The 17,965-nt window shown below is 39.6% G+C and overlaps 1 protein-coding gene across 3 annotated transcripts; it reads right to left on the bottom strand.

Moving 5' to 3' along the window:
- Positions 1-834: 834 nt before the first annotated feature.
- On the bottom strand, positions 835-17,731 carry ZBTB35 (zinc finger and BTB domain containing 35). Of its 3 annotated transcripts, none has more exons than XM_034440819.2 (7): positions 17,587-17,731; positions 14,989-15,127; positions 13,912-14,013; positions 9,149-9,293; positions 6,008-6,696; positions 4,402-4,532; positions 835-2,611 (listed from the first exon to the last, which is right to left on the bottom strand). In XM_034440819.2, the coding sequence occupies exons 2-7, from the start codon at positions 15,110-15,112 to the stop codon at positions 1,955-1,957; spliced, it is 1,848 nt and encodes a 615-aa protein (XP_034296710.1). In that variant the 5' UTR covers positions 15,113-15,127; positions 17,587-17,731; the 3' UTR covers positions 835-1,954. The 3 variants fall into 3 exon arrangements, with proteins under 3 accessions (XP_034296710.1, XP_034296712.1, XP_034296713.1); XM_034440821.3 differs by lacking the exon at positions 17,587-17,731 and adding an exon at positions 15,233-17,494; XM_034440822.3 differs by lacking the exon at positions 17,587-17,731 and adding an exon at positions 16,921-17,475.
- Between the last annotated feature and the right edge of the window lie 234 nt (positions 17,732-17,965).

The following is a 17,965-nucleotide window of genomic DNA, read 5'->3' as shown; positions in this document are numbered from 1 at the left end:
ATGAGTTCCCCATCTATCCATTCATCCAGATCGTTGATGAAGATGTTAAAAGAGTACTGGGCTTAAAACAGAGCCTTGGGGTACCCAACTGCATACTTCCCTCTATGTTGATTCATTTCCATTGAATCAATGAACTGCATTGAGTTCCATTTGTATCCCTGTGAAATTGCTCACCAAAGTGGTACTCATCTACTTGCGGTCACCCGCTTTTGAACTGTTGGGTCAGTGGGAGCTAGTGTGTGAGGGGAACTCACCCCGCCCCACAGCAGCAATATATCTCGAAAGTGAAGCTGCCGATTGCCAGCCCAGCATTCTAATCTGGTGAGCCCCCCTGCTCCCAGAGGCCACTGTACGGGTAGTACTGGTAGTATATATTTTTCCAAAGCAGGGACAGTCTTCCAAATGTTGAATTTCAAAGTGTCATCAAATTTAGGGACTATGGAAATTACAAGTCTTAATTTGCCTGGTAACTATGGGTCTCCCATCAATTTTTAACATATAAGACAAAGATTGAAGGCATCACTTCAGATAACAAAAAGTCTTTGGTTGGCACTAACGAACTGAAGACAGATGTAATAAGTCCATATGGTTGTCGAAGAATCAGGATTGACTGCAATTTCTTAGAGAGAAGCATTCTCCAACCCAGGTAACCTCAAAATGTATTGATTCCACTTTCCGCAATTCTCAGAGCTGGTCTAAGTGAAATGTATCTAACTGAAGGCTGGTCAGCTTCTAAAAAAGTAGCTGTGGAATTTACAGTGATGAAAAATTAATCCCTCCCCCCTCAAAACTATATCCATCCCCAAAGAAAATAGTACTGCATTGACTGAAAGCTTATGATAGGTACTGTTTTATTGTCCAATAATACTGATTAAAATATTTACACTCCTACGTCTGTAAATCCACAGTTAAAACACTCATACTTATGGCTTTGGATTTTTTTCAAACCTTTTAAGCACAAGATCTTTCAATCATGGGTCATAAAGTTTAAATAATAAAACAGTAGCCTGATGCATTGCGTAGACACATTTACTTCGTATTTTTAATGTTTTTCCTTTAAATATAAAATGTACCTTTTTTCCTAAAAAATAAAAATCTGGTGATGCCAGTGCAACCTATTAGCCAACTCATATCTTGTTACAGATGCAGATGCATTTTCCCAGTATAATTGGCCCTTAAAATTGCCAGTGTTCAATCCATTTTCTCCCATCCAATTTTATTTTAATGCAGAAAAAAACCCTGATAGCGAACAATTGTAAGCAAGATTACAAAGCACTATACAGTACTATGTACACTGCCTTTTGTATTAGCTTTGTAAGAATTGTAAAAGCTTTGTGGAAGTTTAATTATTTATTGTGTGAAGGCACGAAGGTTTTTTTTTTTGTTGTATTCACAAAACCTAAGCACACTCTACCTCCATCCCAATAATCTTCTAGACCTTGAAAATAGTGCTTAAAGTTAGGAACATCAGCAAATAATGCAGCTACTTCAAAATATTAAATGGGAAAGAAGGAAAAATATCTTTTTTCTTAAAGCAGATTACCCAAATTTATAGATAATCCATACTAACATTGCCATTTTAACACTAAACTCATATTCTGAAAGGAAAATAGAACTTGCTTCAGAAATTTCTCACAATGACAAAACAGTATAATCTAGCAAAACTCTACAATTAAACTTCACACAAAGCTGTTCATCTCCAGAATAGCCTTTGCTCCATGGTATTTTATTTTAAGAAAACACACACACACAAAAGGGTTTTTTCCTTCCTAGAAATAAAGAAGGGGAGTTCAATCAAATATTCTAACTTTGGTCCACCTGTCCACTTCCCTAAGGGCACCGATATAAGAGAGCTGTCCCATGGGTAGGGCAAAAGTCAAACAAGTAATTTAACAAAAATAATTTGGTATTAACTTTTTCCCCCCCAAATCACATATAATGCAATCAAAATTGTTTAGCTCTCCTCCTTTTCCTCTTGCGTTGCCATTATTGGCTGAGTTTTTAAATCATCAGATTCTTCATGATCTGCTCCATGTGCTTCTACCTCGTCCACCTGAATAGATGTGCTTGCTGTCAGTTCTTGATCCATGGGCACTGACTCTCCCTGTTCTAGATCATGTTCCTCCATAAGATGAGCCTGAACTTCTTCCATTTGTAACTGGTTCACATGTTCCACATCCAGCTCTTCCATATGTACTTCAGTACCTTGTTCAGTCTGAATGTGTTCAACCTCTAAGTAGCTTATTTCAACCTGCTCTTGTAGCTCTGCTATTTGTTCATGTTTTTCTTGATTATTCTGTATCAAATCTGGATGTACCTGTTCTACAGTCACTTGGGCTGGATCCACCTGGACCTGAATTACGGGCAAGACATGAACTTGTTCCACCTGCTCTATAATTGTCATGGATGCCACTGGATCACTGTCCACTGGAAGAATATCCTCAGATACTATTCGCTCTGAAATGTTGTGCATATCTTGCAGATGCCGCCGGAGTTCACTGCCTTGCATGAACCAAACATCACATAAGGTACAGTGGTTGGGTTTGTCACCTGTGTGTATTACCAAATGGTCCTTGAACTGATCCCAGCTGTTAAACACACTGTTGCAGACCTGAAAGAGCAAGGCAGAGTGATTTTAGGAAAGCTATTTAAACATTTAATATACGGCTGATGATTTGGGATGTGCAAATTCAATTGATCCAAAAACATATTCTTCTACAGCACTCTGCCATATTCTGTTTCCCTTGAATCAATCTAAGCCTCCTCCATATCATACCAAACCAATCCAACTAGCCAATTCAGCTGTCTTCTATAGTAAATTCTGAGAACTGGAAATAGTTCAAGAATAAACCAGGCGTGATTTAGGACTAGACCACCTCCTGACAAATGTCAAACCATTTCAGGTTTTAAGGATTTTTTTTTAAGGTGCTGAACCCCAAAACAGAAAGGTCTAGAGGAGATTCAATAGAGTGGAAGGACCCTGCAAATAGGCTGATCTGGCATCCATCTGTCTGTCCGTCCTTCCTTCCTCCCTCCCTCCCTCCCTCCCTCAAACAAGGCAATACTTTTTATTTAATGTGCTAAGTCATTATGTCTCTTGGCACTGTGGATCCCCCCATAAAAAAACAGGATTGTGGTTTAAATACACACAAAGAGATCCTGTCTCGTGATTCATTGTCAACAGAGAATATTGTTATCCTGATATGACCACAGGCAATGAATTTTTGTTCCCAGCAAGTGGCAGCCTCATTCAAGCTAAGAAGCTAAGCAGCAATGGGTCCTGCTAGATGGGAGATTTTCAGAAAATGTGAATTAGACTGGAAAATTGGAAAATCATCCCGGAAGAAGGCAATGGCAAACTACTCCCAGAGTATAATGTGAGCTGCCAGGAATCCCCTGAATTAGATGTAATAAAATATAAACAATGTAAATATGCTGGGGTGGGTGGGGGTGAGGACATGACATCACCAAGAATCAAACTTGTCTGAAGGAGACATAATAAAGCTTCTGTTTACTGCAGGGGTGTCAAACTCGATTTCATTGAGGACCACATCAGGGTTGTGTTTGACCCCAAGGGGCCGGAGGTGAGCATGGTCGGGGTAAGCATGGCCAGGGTGGACGTAGCCAGCTCGATGTCACTTGTTGAGGTTCCGTTTTTGGCTGTAATGGCCTCCTGCAGCCCTCTGGCAGCAAAAACAGAGCTCGAGGGGGGAGGGCACAGAAGCACTGCAGGCCGGTCCGCTGCTTCCAGGGCAGCCCCACTGGCCACATCTAAGCACCCCGCGGGTCAGATCCGACCCGCAGGCCTTGAGTTTGACACCCCTGGTTTACTGAATACAGAGTAACAGCAAGGAAATTGAAGAAAAAATATATGTAGATTTGCTATAAAAAAGTGGAATGGACAAAAACTGGGAGTTTCCCCTACCTGCCTGTATACAGGGTTTGGGGAGTTTTAAGCTTTGCAAAACGTTTAAATATCCATTTTATTCTTTCAAAATCCCCAACTCATGAAAAAAAAAAGAGGCATTGCCTTATCTAGTTTTAAAGCACAGCTCAGGCCACCCAACGGTCAGCATATTCCTGAATACAGCCAAAAGGTTGTATTACCCTAGAGTTGAGGGCAAAGTAGTATATTTTTTTAAAAAAAATCTTCCCCCTCTTCGAAGAAATCAATATCCTGGAAGAAGAGCAACATCAAGGAGATACCCATTAGCCATTCAGGTAGTTCCTCAGCTTTGATCACAGTTTCCTACTAGATGCTTAGGAAGGTATGAAAAGAGTACTGTTATCCCTCACTAGTTAGAACCGCAGAGGATCGTGTTGTTCCTCCATCAAATTCCTCCATAATTTTGCTGCTATGACATTAGAAATTCAAACCCAATCATTTTCTTTGTTACCAACCTGGCATTCATAAAGCTTCTTCCGTCCCTTTTTAGCACCTGCACCAGACTGGCATGCTGTCAAATGACATTTGAGGGTGCTGTTCCGAGCAAAACGTTCATGGCAATTTGGACATTCAAATGGTTTTTCACCTATCCAAGGTAAATAGAAACAGAAATTCATTTAAAGACCAGCATACGGGATCAATCATCTATTACATTCCATCTGCAAGGTTAGCAATGTAGATTGCTGTATTGAAAATTAAGACACTATTTCCAATTATAAATTCATTCCAGAAATTTAAAAAAATTCCTAAAGTAATATTAGGCTATAATAGGCAAATCACTGACAAAAGATATGAAAAGATAATAACTTTATGTTAAGATAATGCCTCAGTTGTGACCACATTGACTAAAGTTGTTGGGAGTTCAAATTAAGGAAAGTTACAAGTATAATACAAAATATCAGATGAAGAATTACATTTCTGTTCAACAGAGCCTTGGTGGCACAGCGGACTAAAGTGCTGTTAAGTAGCACTTAGCTGCCAGCTGCCTGCAATTACTGCGAGTTCAAATCTCACCAGGCTCAAGGTTGACTCAGCCTTCCATCCTTTCGAGGTAGGTAAAATGAGGACCCAGATTGTGGGGGCAATAAGCTGACTTTGTATAAAAAAAAAAGAACACCACTTGGGGGGGGCAAAAGCCCTACTAAGCAGGTATATACAAAAGTATGAAGGCTATTGCTTAACACATTGTAAGTCGCCCTGAGACTCCGGAGAAGGGCGGCATATAAATCAAACCAATAAATAAATAAATAAATACACTTCATAAAGTTATACATTAATGAAACCACATGAGAACACATATCAAATTATTGTGAAATTTACTCATTGTTAATATGGTTGAAACTAGCTCCTCAAAGATGTATCAGAAAACCTTACTTCATCTTACAGTACTCCATTAAGTAAAGCCAAAACAAGCAGCTCTCAGGATAAAAGACTATTTCGTTCATCTAGTTATTACATTCAATCTAATTATTCAGATTTCTTCAAACTCAAGAAAAAAAAAAGAACCCAGCAATTTCCATTTGATTTGTTCAAGTCTTCAACCATGGGAATCTTTCTGGAATTTATATTATAATTCAATGCTCCATGGAGTTTTGTTTCCAAAGTTAGTATGTACCAACTCACAGAAAAAACATAATTATGCTTACCCAATTTGTTAATCACTCCAGGAGTAACAAATGTCCTGGCTTGTCTACATCAGTGAACACCATCACTCTGCCACTTCATATAGGAAAATAAACTATAGATAACCAAGACCAAAAGCAAATGTTTTCCTGTTTCTCTTGCAAACTTTGGACTTGAAACCTCACTGTCTGTGGCTTATTCTTGCCTTTTGCCTGGAAGAAGTGGCTACAATGGGTGCACAATTGTAGGAAAATATGTGCTTGGTTCAGAGTTATCTATATTCAAATCCTCACACTTCTGAAGCACTTTTCTTGCCTTTGAATCTAAAGCACTGCACAGCCTTAAGGTATATCATATCATATTGAATTAAGAGTTTAGCATCTCTGGACAGAATTACGGAAAGAGATGTAGCCAGTATACAACTAAAATTGCAGGTACCTGTGTGTTTCCGAAGATGTTCTTTAAAATGTCCAAAGTGATCAAACTGCTTATCACAGTATTGGCAAACGTGTATTTTTTTGCCAGGTCTCTGTTTTTTGTTTGTTCCACCTTCATCAAGGTGGTAACAAGTAAGGTGCTGCTTCAACGCACTCTCACGCAAGTATCTTTTGTTACATAGGTCACACTTGTAGCTTTCAGTGGAATGTGTTTTCATATGCTCCTTAAAGTGGTAAAGGAATTTAAATGTGCGATTGCACTTTTCACAATGGAAAAGATTGTTGACATGCGACAGCTGAAGTTCCATGATCTCAATGCCTTCCACATGTTTGCCCATTGGATCAGACAAGTTGTCACATTCCTCCTGAATTTCATTTTTCCTTTCTCCATGGCGGAACTTGCTGGTGATATCTGCCAGAAGAGCCAAAGCAGAGTCATCTGAGGTACCTGTAGTCTGTATGTACTTTATTGGCTGTTCACCAGAAGCCACTTCCTCAAGAGATTCAATGTTATTTTCCTCCACGTCGAGAGCTCCTTCAGCAATCTCCACCTCAATTTCAACTGGTTCAGATTCTGCACAAGGCAGTGTTTCAGTAATAACATTAGAGGTCTCTGCTATCTTCCTCTTTTTGGCTTTATTTATATCTTGAACTTGATTTGATTCAAGTGAGGATGTATTTTCTTTGTTCCTAGAGAAGATCATGAAGGACATAGTAAGGCATGAAAAATGAAAAAGAGTCGAAGTAAGTTGGCTACTGATATAGGGCTGAACAAGAAGCAGGATTAAAGTTAAGCGCTGCAACACTGCTAAAGAAGCCATGTTTTGCTATACCTAGGCTTGTTAGTAGGAATGTATTCTCCTTAAAGAGAAGGATTGGGAAAATGAAAATTGCTCCTAAGCAATTCCTTGATACTTAAACATGATTAAATCAGAAGGAAAAAGGATGTCCACAATATTGTCCGTTGCAACATATGCAACTTCAACCGACATATCAATGCTACGTAAGTTTATTCAGGTTTCAGTCCTATGATGATTTGTCAAATGCTAGTTTGTAAGGGAAAGAGATTTCAAAGCTTGTCTGAAAACTGGTACCATGTTAGGAACAGACTCCCAGAATTTTGAGGTAAAGTTTCTGATCAGAACGTTCCTTCATTTGGTTTGTGAAAATGCAGCCATTCAGAATCACGAATACTCATGTTGAATAGCACCTTAATACCTTTAACAAGAAGACTATGTAATATATTGCTATATCAAATTTAAAATATCCTGCATTTTATTAGTTAAGAAGGAAGGATCTTTCTTGGCTGTGTCTCCCATTCTCCACTTTTCTAGAATTCTAGCACTAACGGTTCAGCATACCATGTTGTTTAAGCATAAGCTATCTCTACTTATTTTCAAAAGTCTGGTGTTTTGGAGATAAGGCTTCTACGTCTTTCCCAGTTAATGTGTAGTAATATTCCCCGATGTTCCATTAGTATCTCTCAGCCCTGAGTGAGCAGTTACAGAAACTTTGTGGTTGTCTAGAGTAGTGCTTCTCAACCTGGAGAACTTAACATGTAGACTTACAAAATTCCCCAGCAAGCTTGCTGGCTGCAGAATTCTGGGAGTTGAGGCCCATGCAACTTAAGTTGCCATGGTTAAGAAGCATTGGTTTAGACGTTCATTGACAGTTGAGTAATACAAGTTACTCTTCCACTAGCCATGGTTTGTGATGACCCAAGTACTTGGGAATTTCTCCACCCAGTCCTTGCTCAATTCTCCCCCACAGGTCCCATGCTAGTAAGCTGATACTCCTTGTTCACTCTTCATAAATTGATCAAATTTTCTGCGCCTGTTTTCCCTGGTTGAGTTTTATCAGGGAAGAGGATCTAGGGCAAGGCAGGACTCCTACCAATAGTTGGTACCCGCTTACAAGCCATTCCTTGAATGCCTTAGCTGTCACTGGTAGAAATACTATATTTAACACTGGTGGTGTTCACACCAGCAAAATGCCAACACAATCTCTATATTTCAATCTTTTATTTTTATCACTTTTACAACCATATCAGCCTGGCAAATTCTTCCAGAATCATCTAGTCTGTCTATTTGCTGACTCCTATCAACTGTTATTTCTAATCTCTCATTCTCTCTACTGTACCTAAGTGCATCTGTCTTTGTCTCAGTCATAATTTTATGCTTATTTTCCATGGTGACTTCTCCATACAGAGAATGGTCTCCCTTTTTTCAATATCATCCACCGACTACACTTTTTTCTGAAAGTTCCTTAAATCCCTAACTCTCTTTTTAATTTATTTAGTTCTGATTATGCTTTCCTCCCATCTCACTGGGTTGCCAGGGGTGCAAGTTCGAATTCAGATTCGATTCCCAGAATAACATACCCCAGCTATTTCTTTATAAAGCCTGGTCCTCTATGATCAAATACGTTCTGCCCAGTTCATTTAGACTGCAAGCTCTTTGAAGGGAGACCATAACTCTTCTGTATTCTGCAAAACATTAAATAGTAGTGCTTGGCTTTCAACATTTTATTCTACACACATTAAAACTGTACACAGAAGCTTATTCACTAACAGATGTGGAATCCTCTTGCCATCCAGATATTGTTAGGCTTCAGTTGTCCTCAGTCCCAGTCACCATGGCTAACTGTCAGAGACTATGGGAGATGAAGGCCAGCAATATCATGAGAACCCCTAGTTCCTCATCTCATCTTATTGCATTAGAACACTAGATTCTAGAATGTATTGTTTGTTTCAACTTACATTGTTTCAACTTACATATGTTTAGCATCATAAAGTCTTACTTTATTGTGCAGCCTAAATGCCTTCAAGCAAATCAAGAATCACGCTTGGCCCAACTATAAGTTATAGTTTTTCAGGTTGCACATATTTCAGATTGGAACATGTGCTTAAAAAAGAATATGCAGAAAAATGAATAAGCCTCACAGATTTTCCTGGGAGTAAGAATTGGGTGTGTTTCCCTATCAAGTTGCATTTTCAGCTGCAAACACTGCAAGGTGTATATATAAAATCTCCCAGCAGCATTGTCATATTTCAGAGACTTGTCAAAAGTGAATGAAAACGTCTTAATGTTCTTGAGAAGATAGGAAAAAGACAATGACCTTACTGTAATTTGACCACACTCACCTGATTTCAAGTGCTTTAATGGCTTCCAACATCTGAAGATACTCAGCTGCTTTCCAGACATCGTTTGCTTCCTCTTCTCCTTGGACCATTAGTTTTGCAGTATATGTAAACTCAATTAAATGACGAAAGGCCATGTTACTTACACCTGATTGTGGACAAAAGACAAAATATAGAACTGGCTCGTACATTTTGCACAGATTTGTGGCTGTAAAATATCATTATATTTGTTTCACAAGAGTTGCTTTTCAGGAACATAATATCTAGCACTTTTCTACAACTAATGGTCATTTCCTATAATTCAAAATTAAAAGCTATAACATCTCTAAATATGAAAAAAAATCATTATAGATGTGTACTATGAGATTATTTCCATACATATCTAAAGCATAGATGAGCGGACTGTTCAGTATTTTGGGTCTATTTTTATACAAACATTCAGTATATAAATTGTCTGAGAGCCAGTGTCCTATCATGGTTAAAGTGCTAGATGGTTAAAGAGCAGGGAGAAAAAGATCCTAGTTTCTCTAAGGCAGAGGTCTTCAAACTTAGCTGGCTGGGGAATTCTGGGAGCTGAAGTCCACAAGTCTTAAAGCTTCCAAGTTTGAAGACCTCTGCTCTAAGGCATGGAAGCCAACTGGGTGACCTTGGGCCAGTTACTCTCTCTCAGCCTCAGAAAAATTCAAAGCGATCTATCAATTTGCACTGGACCTTTGTAATTGATTATGATCCATAAGCTTCATCCTTCAGTGCACTATTTAGGTTGATAATAATAAATAAAAGTTGGTTTGGTCTAATGGTTAAGGCCCTGGACTAGGAATAGGGAGTTCTAATCTTGACTTGTGCAAGGAAGCCAGATGAGTGACTTTGGACCAGCCAAATGGAAGGTCTCAACCAAGGGAAGAAGGAAAGGGCACAGCCTCTAGACATCCAAAATGATGTCTAGAAAATTGCATGTCTATGTAATTATCAGGTGTTGAAACTGATTTGAAGATGACATCACCATGTAATTAATTTGTAGAATCAATATTTTTAAACTTATTAATAAAGGAGGGGGGGGAAATGTTGAAGATCAAAGTACAATCTTGATGAAAGAAAAAATGATGGAAAATAAATTGCTGAATAAGATAAAGTTAAAATGTGGGTGAATAGATGTAAATAGTAAGAAAGGATCACTTCAAAGTAGCTGTAGGGAAAAGTGATGTATATAAATGTTGTGTGTTTATGTCTTGTTTTTAATGTTTTCAAAATAAAAAACTTTTTAAAAAAAGAATTCTTAGGCAGAAACTAATATTCCTGCCTAAGTTGTATTAAAATTAATTTGGATAAAATTGTCATTATATACTCTTGCTGAAGAATATAAACTATTTTTATTTTATTTTTTTTGCTGGATCAAATATTTACATTACATGGCATCCATAAGAATTCCAACATTTAATGGGTATGGATCAGTGGTGGGTTGCTCCCGGTTCGCAAGAACCGGTAGTAAAAATTTGTAGTAGTTCGGAGAACCGGTAATAACATTGACTGGCCATGCCCCCGAGCCGGTCCCTGGCCCAGTCGCCGCTCGCTTACCCCGCCTACCTCATCAGAGGCTTTTTTTTTTTTTTACTTTTAAAAGCATTTTTTCTACAATCTCTTCGGCTGAAAAAATGCTTTTAAAAGTTAAAAAAAAAAACCTCTGATGATGGTGCAGCTCAGCTGGGATCGTCAGAAGCTTCTAAAAGCATTTTTTCTACAACCTCTTCAGCTGAAGAGGTTGTAGGGGAAAAAATGCCTTTAAAAGCCTCTGGCGATCCCAGCTGAGTTGCCTGATCGTCAGAGGCTTCTAAAAGCATTTTTTTTCTGCAACTTCTTCAGCTGAAGATGTTGTAGGAAAAAAAATGCCTTTAAAAGCCTCTGGCGATCCTAGCTGAGTTGCCTCATCGTCAGAGGCTTTTAAAAGCATTTTTTCCTACAACCTCTTAAGGTTGAAGGATCCAAGCTTTGTAAGACAATAAATATCCAAGCTTTGTAAGACAATAAATAAAGGTAACTTCACAGATTCACAGATCTGAAAAGGGCAATTTAGTGCCACTCCAGAATGAATGTCTAATGAAGAATATAACAATTTGAAAATTAAAAAAATCATAACAGTCAACTATCTAGAAGCTCTCTAACACCTTCACTGAAAATAATTTATTACCTCTGATCAATTGTGAAAGTGTTCTTACTGTTAAAAAGAAAAAAATTGCCCTAGCAATCAAATTGGAATCTGTCTCCTTGTGATTTAAATCCATTATTCCATGTCCTGAATTTTGGAATAAAAAATAATAAACATTGGCTTTCTTCTGTGGGACATCCCTTCCAGTTATTTGAAAGGTATTATCTCTCCTTCAGCTTCTGTATTCAAGAACAAATATGGTAAGCTTATTCAGTCTGACTTCAGAGGACAAGTTCTCTGATTATCTTCATTGCTTTTATGAATCTATCCCAGTTTGTCCAAAATCTTCTTAGTGTACTAATCAAATGTGGACATAATATTCAAGGAGAAATTTCACCAATGTAAACTAGAACTAGAATGGCACTATTACATCCTATTATCTGAAAGTTCCATGCTTTCATCATATATCTTGATTGCAAAACATAACTTACTTGTTCTTTTAAATATCATTATACAAGCATTAACGAAGATAAAGGCCTCGTAGTTTAAGAACTCTATGTAGATTTCTATATTATAGATTGATGTTGTGATAAATTCCTACTTCACTGCCAAGTTAAAGGTCTGCAGGCTATCCTTTGTAAATCAATGCTATTGAATTAATTATGTCGGTTATTAGGAAACATGCTGAGCAGGGCAGTATTATACCCATTGCTATTGCTTTCTCTTAACTATAAAACCTCCTATTTTTCAAACCTAGATACACAGAAGTAGCTATATATAATAATACAGGTAGTCCTCGAGTTATGAAGGTAATTAGGACCAGCATTTATGTCACTAAGTGATGCAGTTGTAAAGTGTGATGTCACAAGACTGCATTCCTTAACAATGGCAATCCCTGCAGTGCACGTTGCCATTGTTAAGCAAGGATCATGGATTGTTTAAGTGACTTTCAACAACCAAAGTCAGTGGAAAAGCTGCAAGGAAGTTGCAAGTCCACGAGGGATTTTTAACTTGGCCAGCAAGTAGGTGAGTGACAGCTGCTGGGGGTAGAAGGAGCTGAGGTGTGGTGCAGGTGCTGGGAAGATGTGGCCAAATTCAATAGGGCCTGGAGTGGCTGCTGCTGGATAGCAGAGGGTGCGTGAGGATGAACAAGTAGCAGTTGTAGGGAGTAGTAGCAGGGAGACACAATACAAGCTTGCAAGGGCTTGGAGTGATTACTGCTGGGTTGGAGAAGGGAGGCATGATCCAAGCACAATGAAACTCAAGAAGGTGCATGACTATCAGGGAAGGCATGTTGCAAGCATGATAGGGCTTGTGGCTGCTGCAGAGTGAGAGGATGCATAAATGGCCAGGGAGGCACAATGTGAGGGCAGCAAGGCTCAGGAATGATATGTTGGGGGGGAGGGGGGGCAGATGTGTTGCAAGCCTGGGGGGAGGCTTGGAATAGCTCCTGCCAAGTGAGGGTTGTGTGTGAATGGCCAAGGATGCTCAGCATGCAACATCATGGCTCAGGGAGAGTATGAGGATGTCCACTGACTTTGCTTGTATGAAGCCAACAGATAAGATTGTAAATCACAGTCACACAGTGGTGTTGGAGCAACTGGGACTTAAGAGGACTGGTCATAACCACCATTCCTTCAGCACCATTGTGACTTCAAACAGTTGCTAAACAAATGTCATTAACTGAGGATTGCCTGATAATTTTTATTTTGCAGCCAAAAGAGCCAAATAGTGTATAAACTAAAACTTGGCATTAGATAAAAAAAACTTAATAAATAAACTTATACATCTTATACAAAACATTTAAAACTCAAACTATTAATGTGTTACTAAAGAACTGTCTGCTAGGATAATTACTAAATTTGGAGAAAAGATAACTATCTTTTTTCCAAATTAAAAACATTCTCCAAGCAGAAAGAATGTTTCACTTGACTGGGGCAGAAGTATAACATGGCAAATACTAGTTGATCCTTTGGACCATACACTGATTTTATCTAGAAAACAGATTTGAATCACTGGGAATAGTTTATAATAATTAATGAGACTCTCACAGAATATATAAAACAGCATCAAAATAGAAATAGCTTATCAAACAATGTTCAATTAGTGTCGACCAAGCAAGAAGTTTTTTTTTTAATGTAGCCAGTGAAGATACTAAAAAAGAATAAAGTAGCAGAAAACGCAACACCATCAAAACTAGGCTGAATTACAAGTCCTATTCTCTTTCAGTTTGCAGTTAGAAAGAGACCAGTATCTTCTGGCCTTTAGTGTCCTCTAAGTTTGTTGATAACCCAATGCAACAACTGATTTTATCACTATTCTCTCCCTTGTACTTCTAAAATGGAGATTATTGGGTTTGGAGCAACTTGTAACAAAGTGTGGGGTGGGGAGAGCAAAAGGTCTTAACAGTCTTACATATTTGGTTAACTTCCAAGATTTACCTTACTACACAATTCAGGAGTAAGAACGAGTGTAAATAAAAGTTGCCTGGAGTTAAACCAGAGTCAGTTTTTTTTTTCTATGATATTATGTCTACCACACTGGATGGCTTCCAAAGCATTCCATGAGCCCTTTTATATTATATCTCCTAGTATTTCTGTACATGACTGAAACCATAAATTACCTTCAATTTCTACTAGAGGCTCCTGAGTGAAGTCTTGGAAGAATTTGTAGAAAAACTGACTGCAAGCAGCAAGAACAGCTTTATGAGCTTTAAAATGATGACCTGGAAATAAAAAACAACATCACCATACTATATGAAACCCCATGTTGGATATTACTGGATATAAGAAAAAATATGTAATATCAAATTTTTATTAATTGATAATGCAATGTCTATTGTTGACCAGTCACAGCTACCAAAAAACCTCTCCAACAAGACTCTCTTCCTTACACTTACAAGTGTAACAACAAGTTTTAACAAGTTTTGCTGTTGTTTCAACTTTATAAAAGAAAGATAGTGCAAATAAAAGCTTTCGGATGATCTCCTGAGGAATTTTAAGTTCCAACTCTAAGTTTATATTTTGCTTCAGCCACTCCTAAAGGTATTTGAAACTTGTTTTAAGGAACTAATAGTCTGTAGTGTAGCACAATTTGTCTCTTACAAATTTGTGAACCCTAATTCTATGTAATTTGACAAACTCCACAGTTATATATATATTCTAGATAAGTATATAATAATTAATTTTAAAACTTTAATCTTTAGGTTAAATGAGCCAGGCTCCACCCACTTCATGTAACAGAGCAATCTTATAGTAATTTTGAGAGCAGTTTGATGGAAGATTTGGAACAGAACTAGTGCCAATTTTTAAAGCCTGCTGGCTTCATCTGAGCAGAAGAGGTGAGAGCTCCCTGTTCTACTGCTTGCAGTATGAAGAAATACACTATGCAGGTTTTAGCACAGTTAAGAGCAAGAAGAAAAACTAACAAGACTGGCAAGGAAATCATGGTAAGAAAAAGGGTTCCTACTCTCCAAGGAGAATTTTAGAAGGATCTCTCTTTCTTTCTCTCTCCCCATCTCCCTCTCCCCCTTCCCCTCACCAAATCCAACAGTTCTGCAGCCAGCTTTACAGGTGACAGAGAATTGCTCCTTAAATAATGTCAATTTTAATTTATAACCAGATACTTCAGATTAACTTTTCTGACGAGTAGACCTGGACTGAAGAGTGCCTAATTTGACTTTGTTTGCATCATTACATACCATCCACAATCAAAGTGATGTCTGTAAATTGATCCTGCTCCCGCTGTTCATTTAATCTGTCCAAAATTACTTTATAATGTTCTGGAAATTCCTGAATACAATCCATCGTCTCTTCAGCTTCCATGGCTAATAAATTTGTCTAGGAAAAAGATCAGGAAAAAGTAGACATGGATTTTTGCCAAGAAGAAAATTTCAAATAGGAAACACAACTTCTTAATAATAGTAAAAATGGAAGGCATTATACCAAGGATCTTGGTAAATAAGTTTCCCTCTTCTGAAGCCATATTTAAAAAAAAAAAATCTTCCAGTTCAAAAATTCAACTCAGAAGCAGATGGAGATGAAAATGCTTTAATGAAATAAAACCATTGGGAAGGAAATATTTTGGGGTGGTGATAGTTTAGGCATCTGAAACACACTTCTCACCGCCTCTCCATTTCAGCTATTCTGACATTTAGTAGAATGGGTTAGGTTGACATCTCCTGTCTTTAACTACAACTAATCAGAGAAAATTAAAGCAAACCCATCCATTGATTAAATGCATGTACTCTATTTAATATATTCTTATGTTGCTTTCAACAGGAACAAGAAAACAAAGGAAAAGAAAGAAGGGCCAAATTGGCCATTTATAAGTAATGTCCCTACCATGGCTCAGAAAAACCTCAATAAATATTGGATTGCAAATTGTATAGATGAACACTAATAAAGAATAAAGTTAGTCCGGTTGCTGCCTCTCCTGAAATGATGGTGCAAAAATGGTTGCTCGGTGGCCATGCATGCAACTGCATGTCTTTACTTGCTACATTTATATCACTATCTTTCTTTAAAAAGTGCTCAGGTAATTAATTTCCCATCCAAACACTGATCAGACAGAGGCTGTTAACAATTCCTTTATGCTAAGGGTGAGTAACTGGTAGCTCCGAAATGACAGGTGATATTCAAGACCCTTTTTGGAGCTCTCAGAGCTTTCCTGGATATAGTTGAATATACCATTGGCACATTTATTGCACAGGTGAAAATGACAGTAGACACTGTAAAAAAAATGCACCATGGCATAAATAAACCACTTCAAACTCTCCTTCATCCAATGTGTTTGTGGCCCTCCACCTCAAATACCAAAATATTTTTACTTATGTATATATTTCAATTTTAATTTAGAAGTCACCTGACCTTCTGACAACTCTGTGTGGCTTACAAAGCAAAAACAGCAGAAACACAAAAAGCCTGACCAACTGGAAAACAATGTACCAGGCCATTCAGCACACACAAACCCCCTCCCTCCAAAAGGGAGGAGTTTCCCCCCCCCCAAAAAAAGCCAGGGAGAATAAAATCTTCAAGGCCTTACAGACCACCAAGAGGATGAAAGCCACGTGGATTTCAGGGGCAAATCTCCTTCCAGAGGTGAAGCACTGCGCTAGAAAATGCAAGCTTTCTGGGTCCCACAAGATGACTTCGTGTACTTGACGGGACCTGGAGCACATCCGCTCTGCTGCATTGCACTGGATGGGCAAAAACAACTGGCAAGTTCCTCCGGGAAGCCAGGCTCCATGTCAAAAAGATGGTCCACCTTTGCTTTACACTATGTCTTCGCAGCACCTAAATACTGCAATTAATGAGAAGGGGGAACCAATATTTTTCTTTATTTTTTTCTCCATGTACTGTCCTAAGGCTGTCAGTTGCAACCATCTGGCCAGTGCCAGAAGGGAGCCATGAGCAAGACCTTCATGCTTTCTGTCTGTCCTGTATTCTAGGGCAGAGGTGGGCAACTGTAGCCCTTTTTACAACCTGTGGACTTCAACTCCCAGAATTCCTGAGACAGCCAAGCTGTCTCAGGAATTCTGGGAGTTGAAGTCCGCAGGTTGTAAAAGGGCCACAGTTGCCCACCCCTGTTCTAGGGGTCTTGCATCCAGCTCTGGTAACCCCCCTCTTCGTACCTATAATAAAGCCTTCGTGTGGCAACTCTTAACGGGCGTGGAGCTTTGCTCTGACACCTGTCGTTTGGGGCTGCCAGAGGAAGAGGACTTGGCTGTTGTCCTCCCCTCGTGCGGATCACACGGAGACCCCAGTGGCTGGCTGACCTCCAGACACACACCTGGCCATAACTACAGCACTGCACGTACGTTAACCGGCAGTTCCCGGCGCCAGCCATCCTGCCTACGCCAGTCTGGGATGGCGCAAGCCTCGGGCCGGCGGGGGAAGGCTACCTTTGGGGACCCACACTGCGGATGACCCTATGGGGGCTGCCTGTCAATCATCTCCACAACTACCAATCGGGCCCCGGAACGGAAGAGAACGGAGCCAATGAGCGCTCAGAGCGGGCTAAACGGAAGGCCTAACCGCTGGGGGGCGCCGAGTAGTGAAAGGGTCTCTTAAAGAGAATAAAGGGCGGCGCGGGAGAGGCTAGAGCGAGCCGGGGCGAAAGGAAAGAGGCCACAAGGAGCCGGCGCATGGACCAGCGCAACTCCAGCGGTGGCTCCGTCTCCAGAGCCGTTATTACGTCATCAAATCGCGCATTAAATCGATCCCCTTTTCGACGCCCGCCTCGTCCGGGAGAGAGCGCCGACCCCGACAAAGTCGGACCGTTCCGCATAACAACTCACCGGGAAAAATCTCTTGCCCCGCCAAGCCGCCTCGGCCGCCGCTTTTCCTTCCTGCCCGCCTATCTCGGCGAAAAGCGGGGAAAGCACCGGCCAATAGAGCTACTCGCATTCCCGTCCTGCATTGCGCACCGGAAATGGCGAATTCAGTGACCTCCTTTACCTGTCAGGGCGCTCTCGGGAAACTGGTGGGGCCAAGTGCATGCTGGGAGAGGCTGATTTGGCCTCTCAGCTGTGCAATGCATTCTGGGAGGAGCCGAGTTGTGTTTTGCTGAGGTTCGGGTTATAGGCAGAGCTCGATTTTTGCTTAGTAAAGAAAGCCAGGATGTCGTATTTGGCAGCCCACCTAGTCATTAATACTAATGCACGCACAGCGTTCTTC

This window comes from Pantherophis guttatus, chromosome 2, assembly GCF_059756535.1.
Source record: "Pantherophis guttatus breed Tessera chromosome 2, ASM5975653v1, whole genome shotgun sequence".
In the NCBI taxonomy this organism is placed as follows: Eukaryota; Metazoa; Chordata; class Lepidosauria; order Squamata; family Colubridae; genus Pantherophis; species Pantherophis guttatus.
Note: the sequence above shows the minus strand (reverse complement) of the source record. Positions and strands in the feature narration are given on the sequence as shown.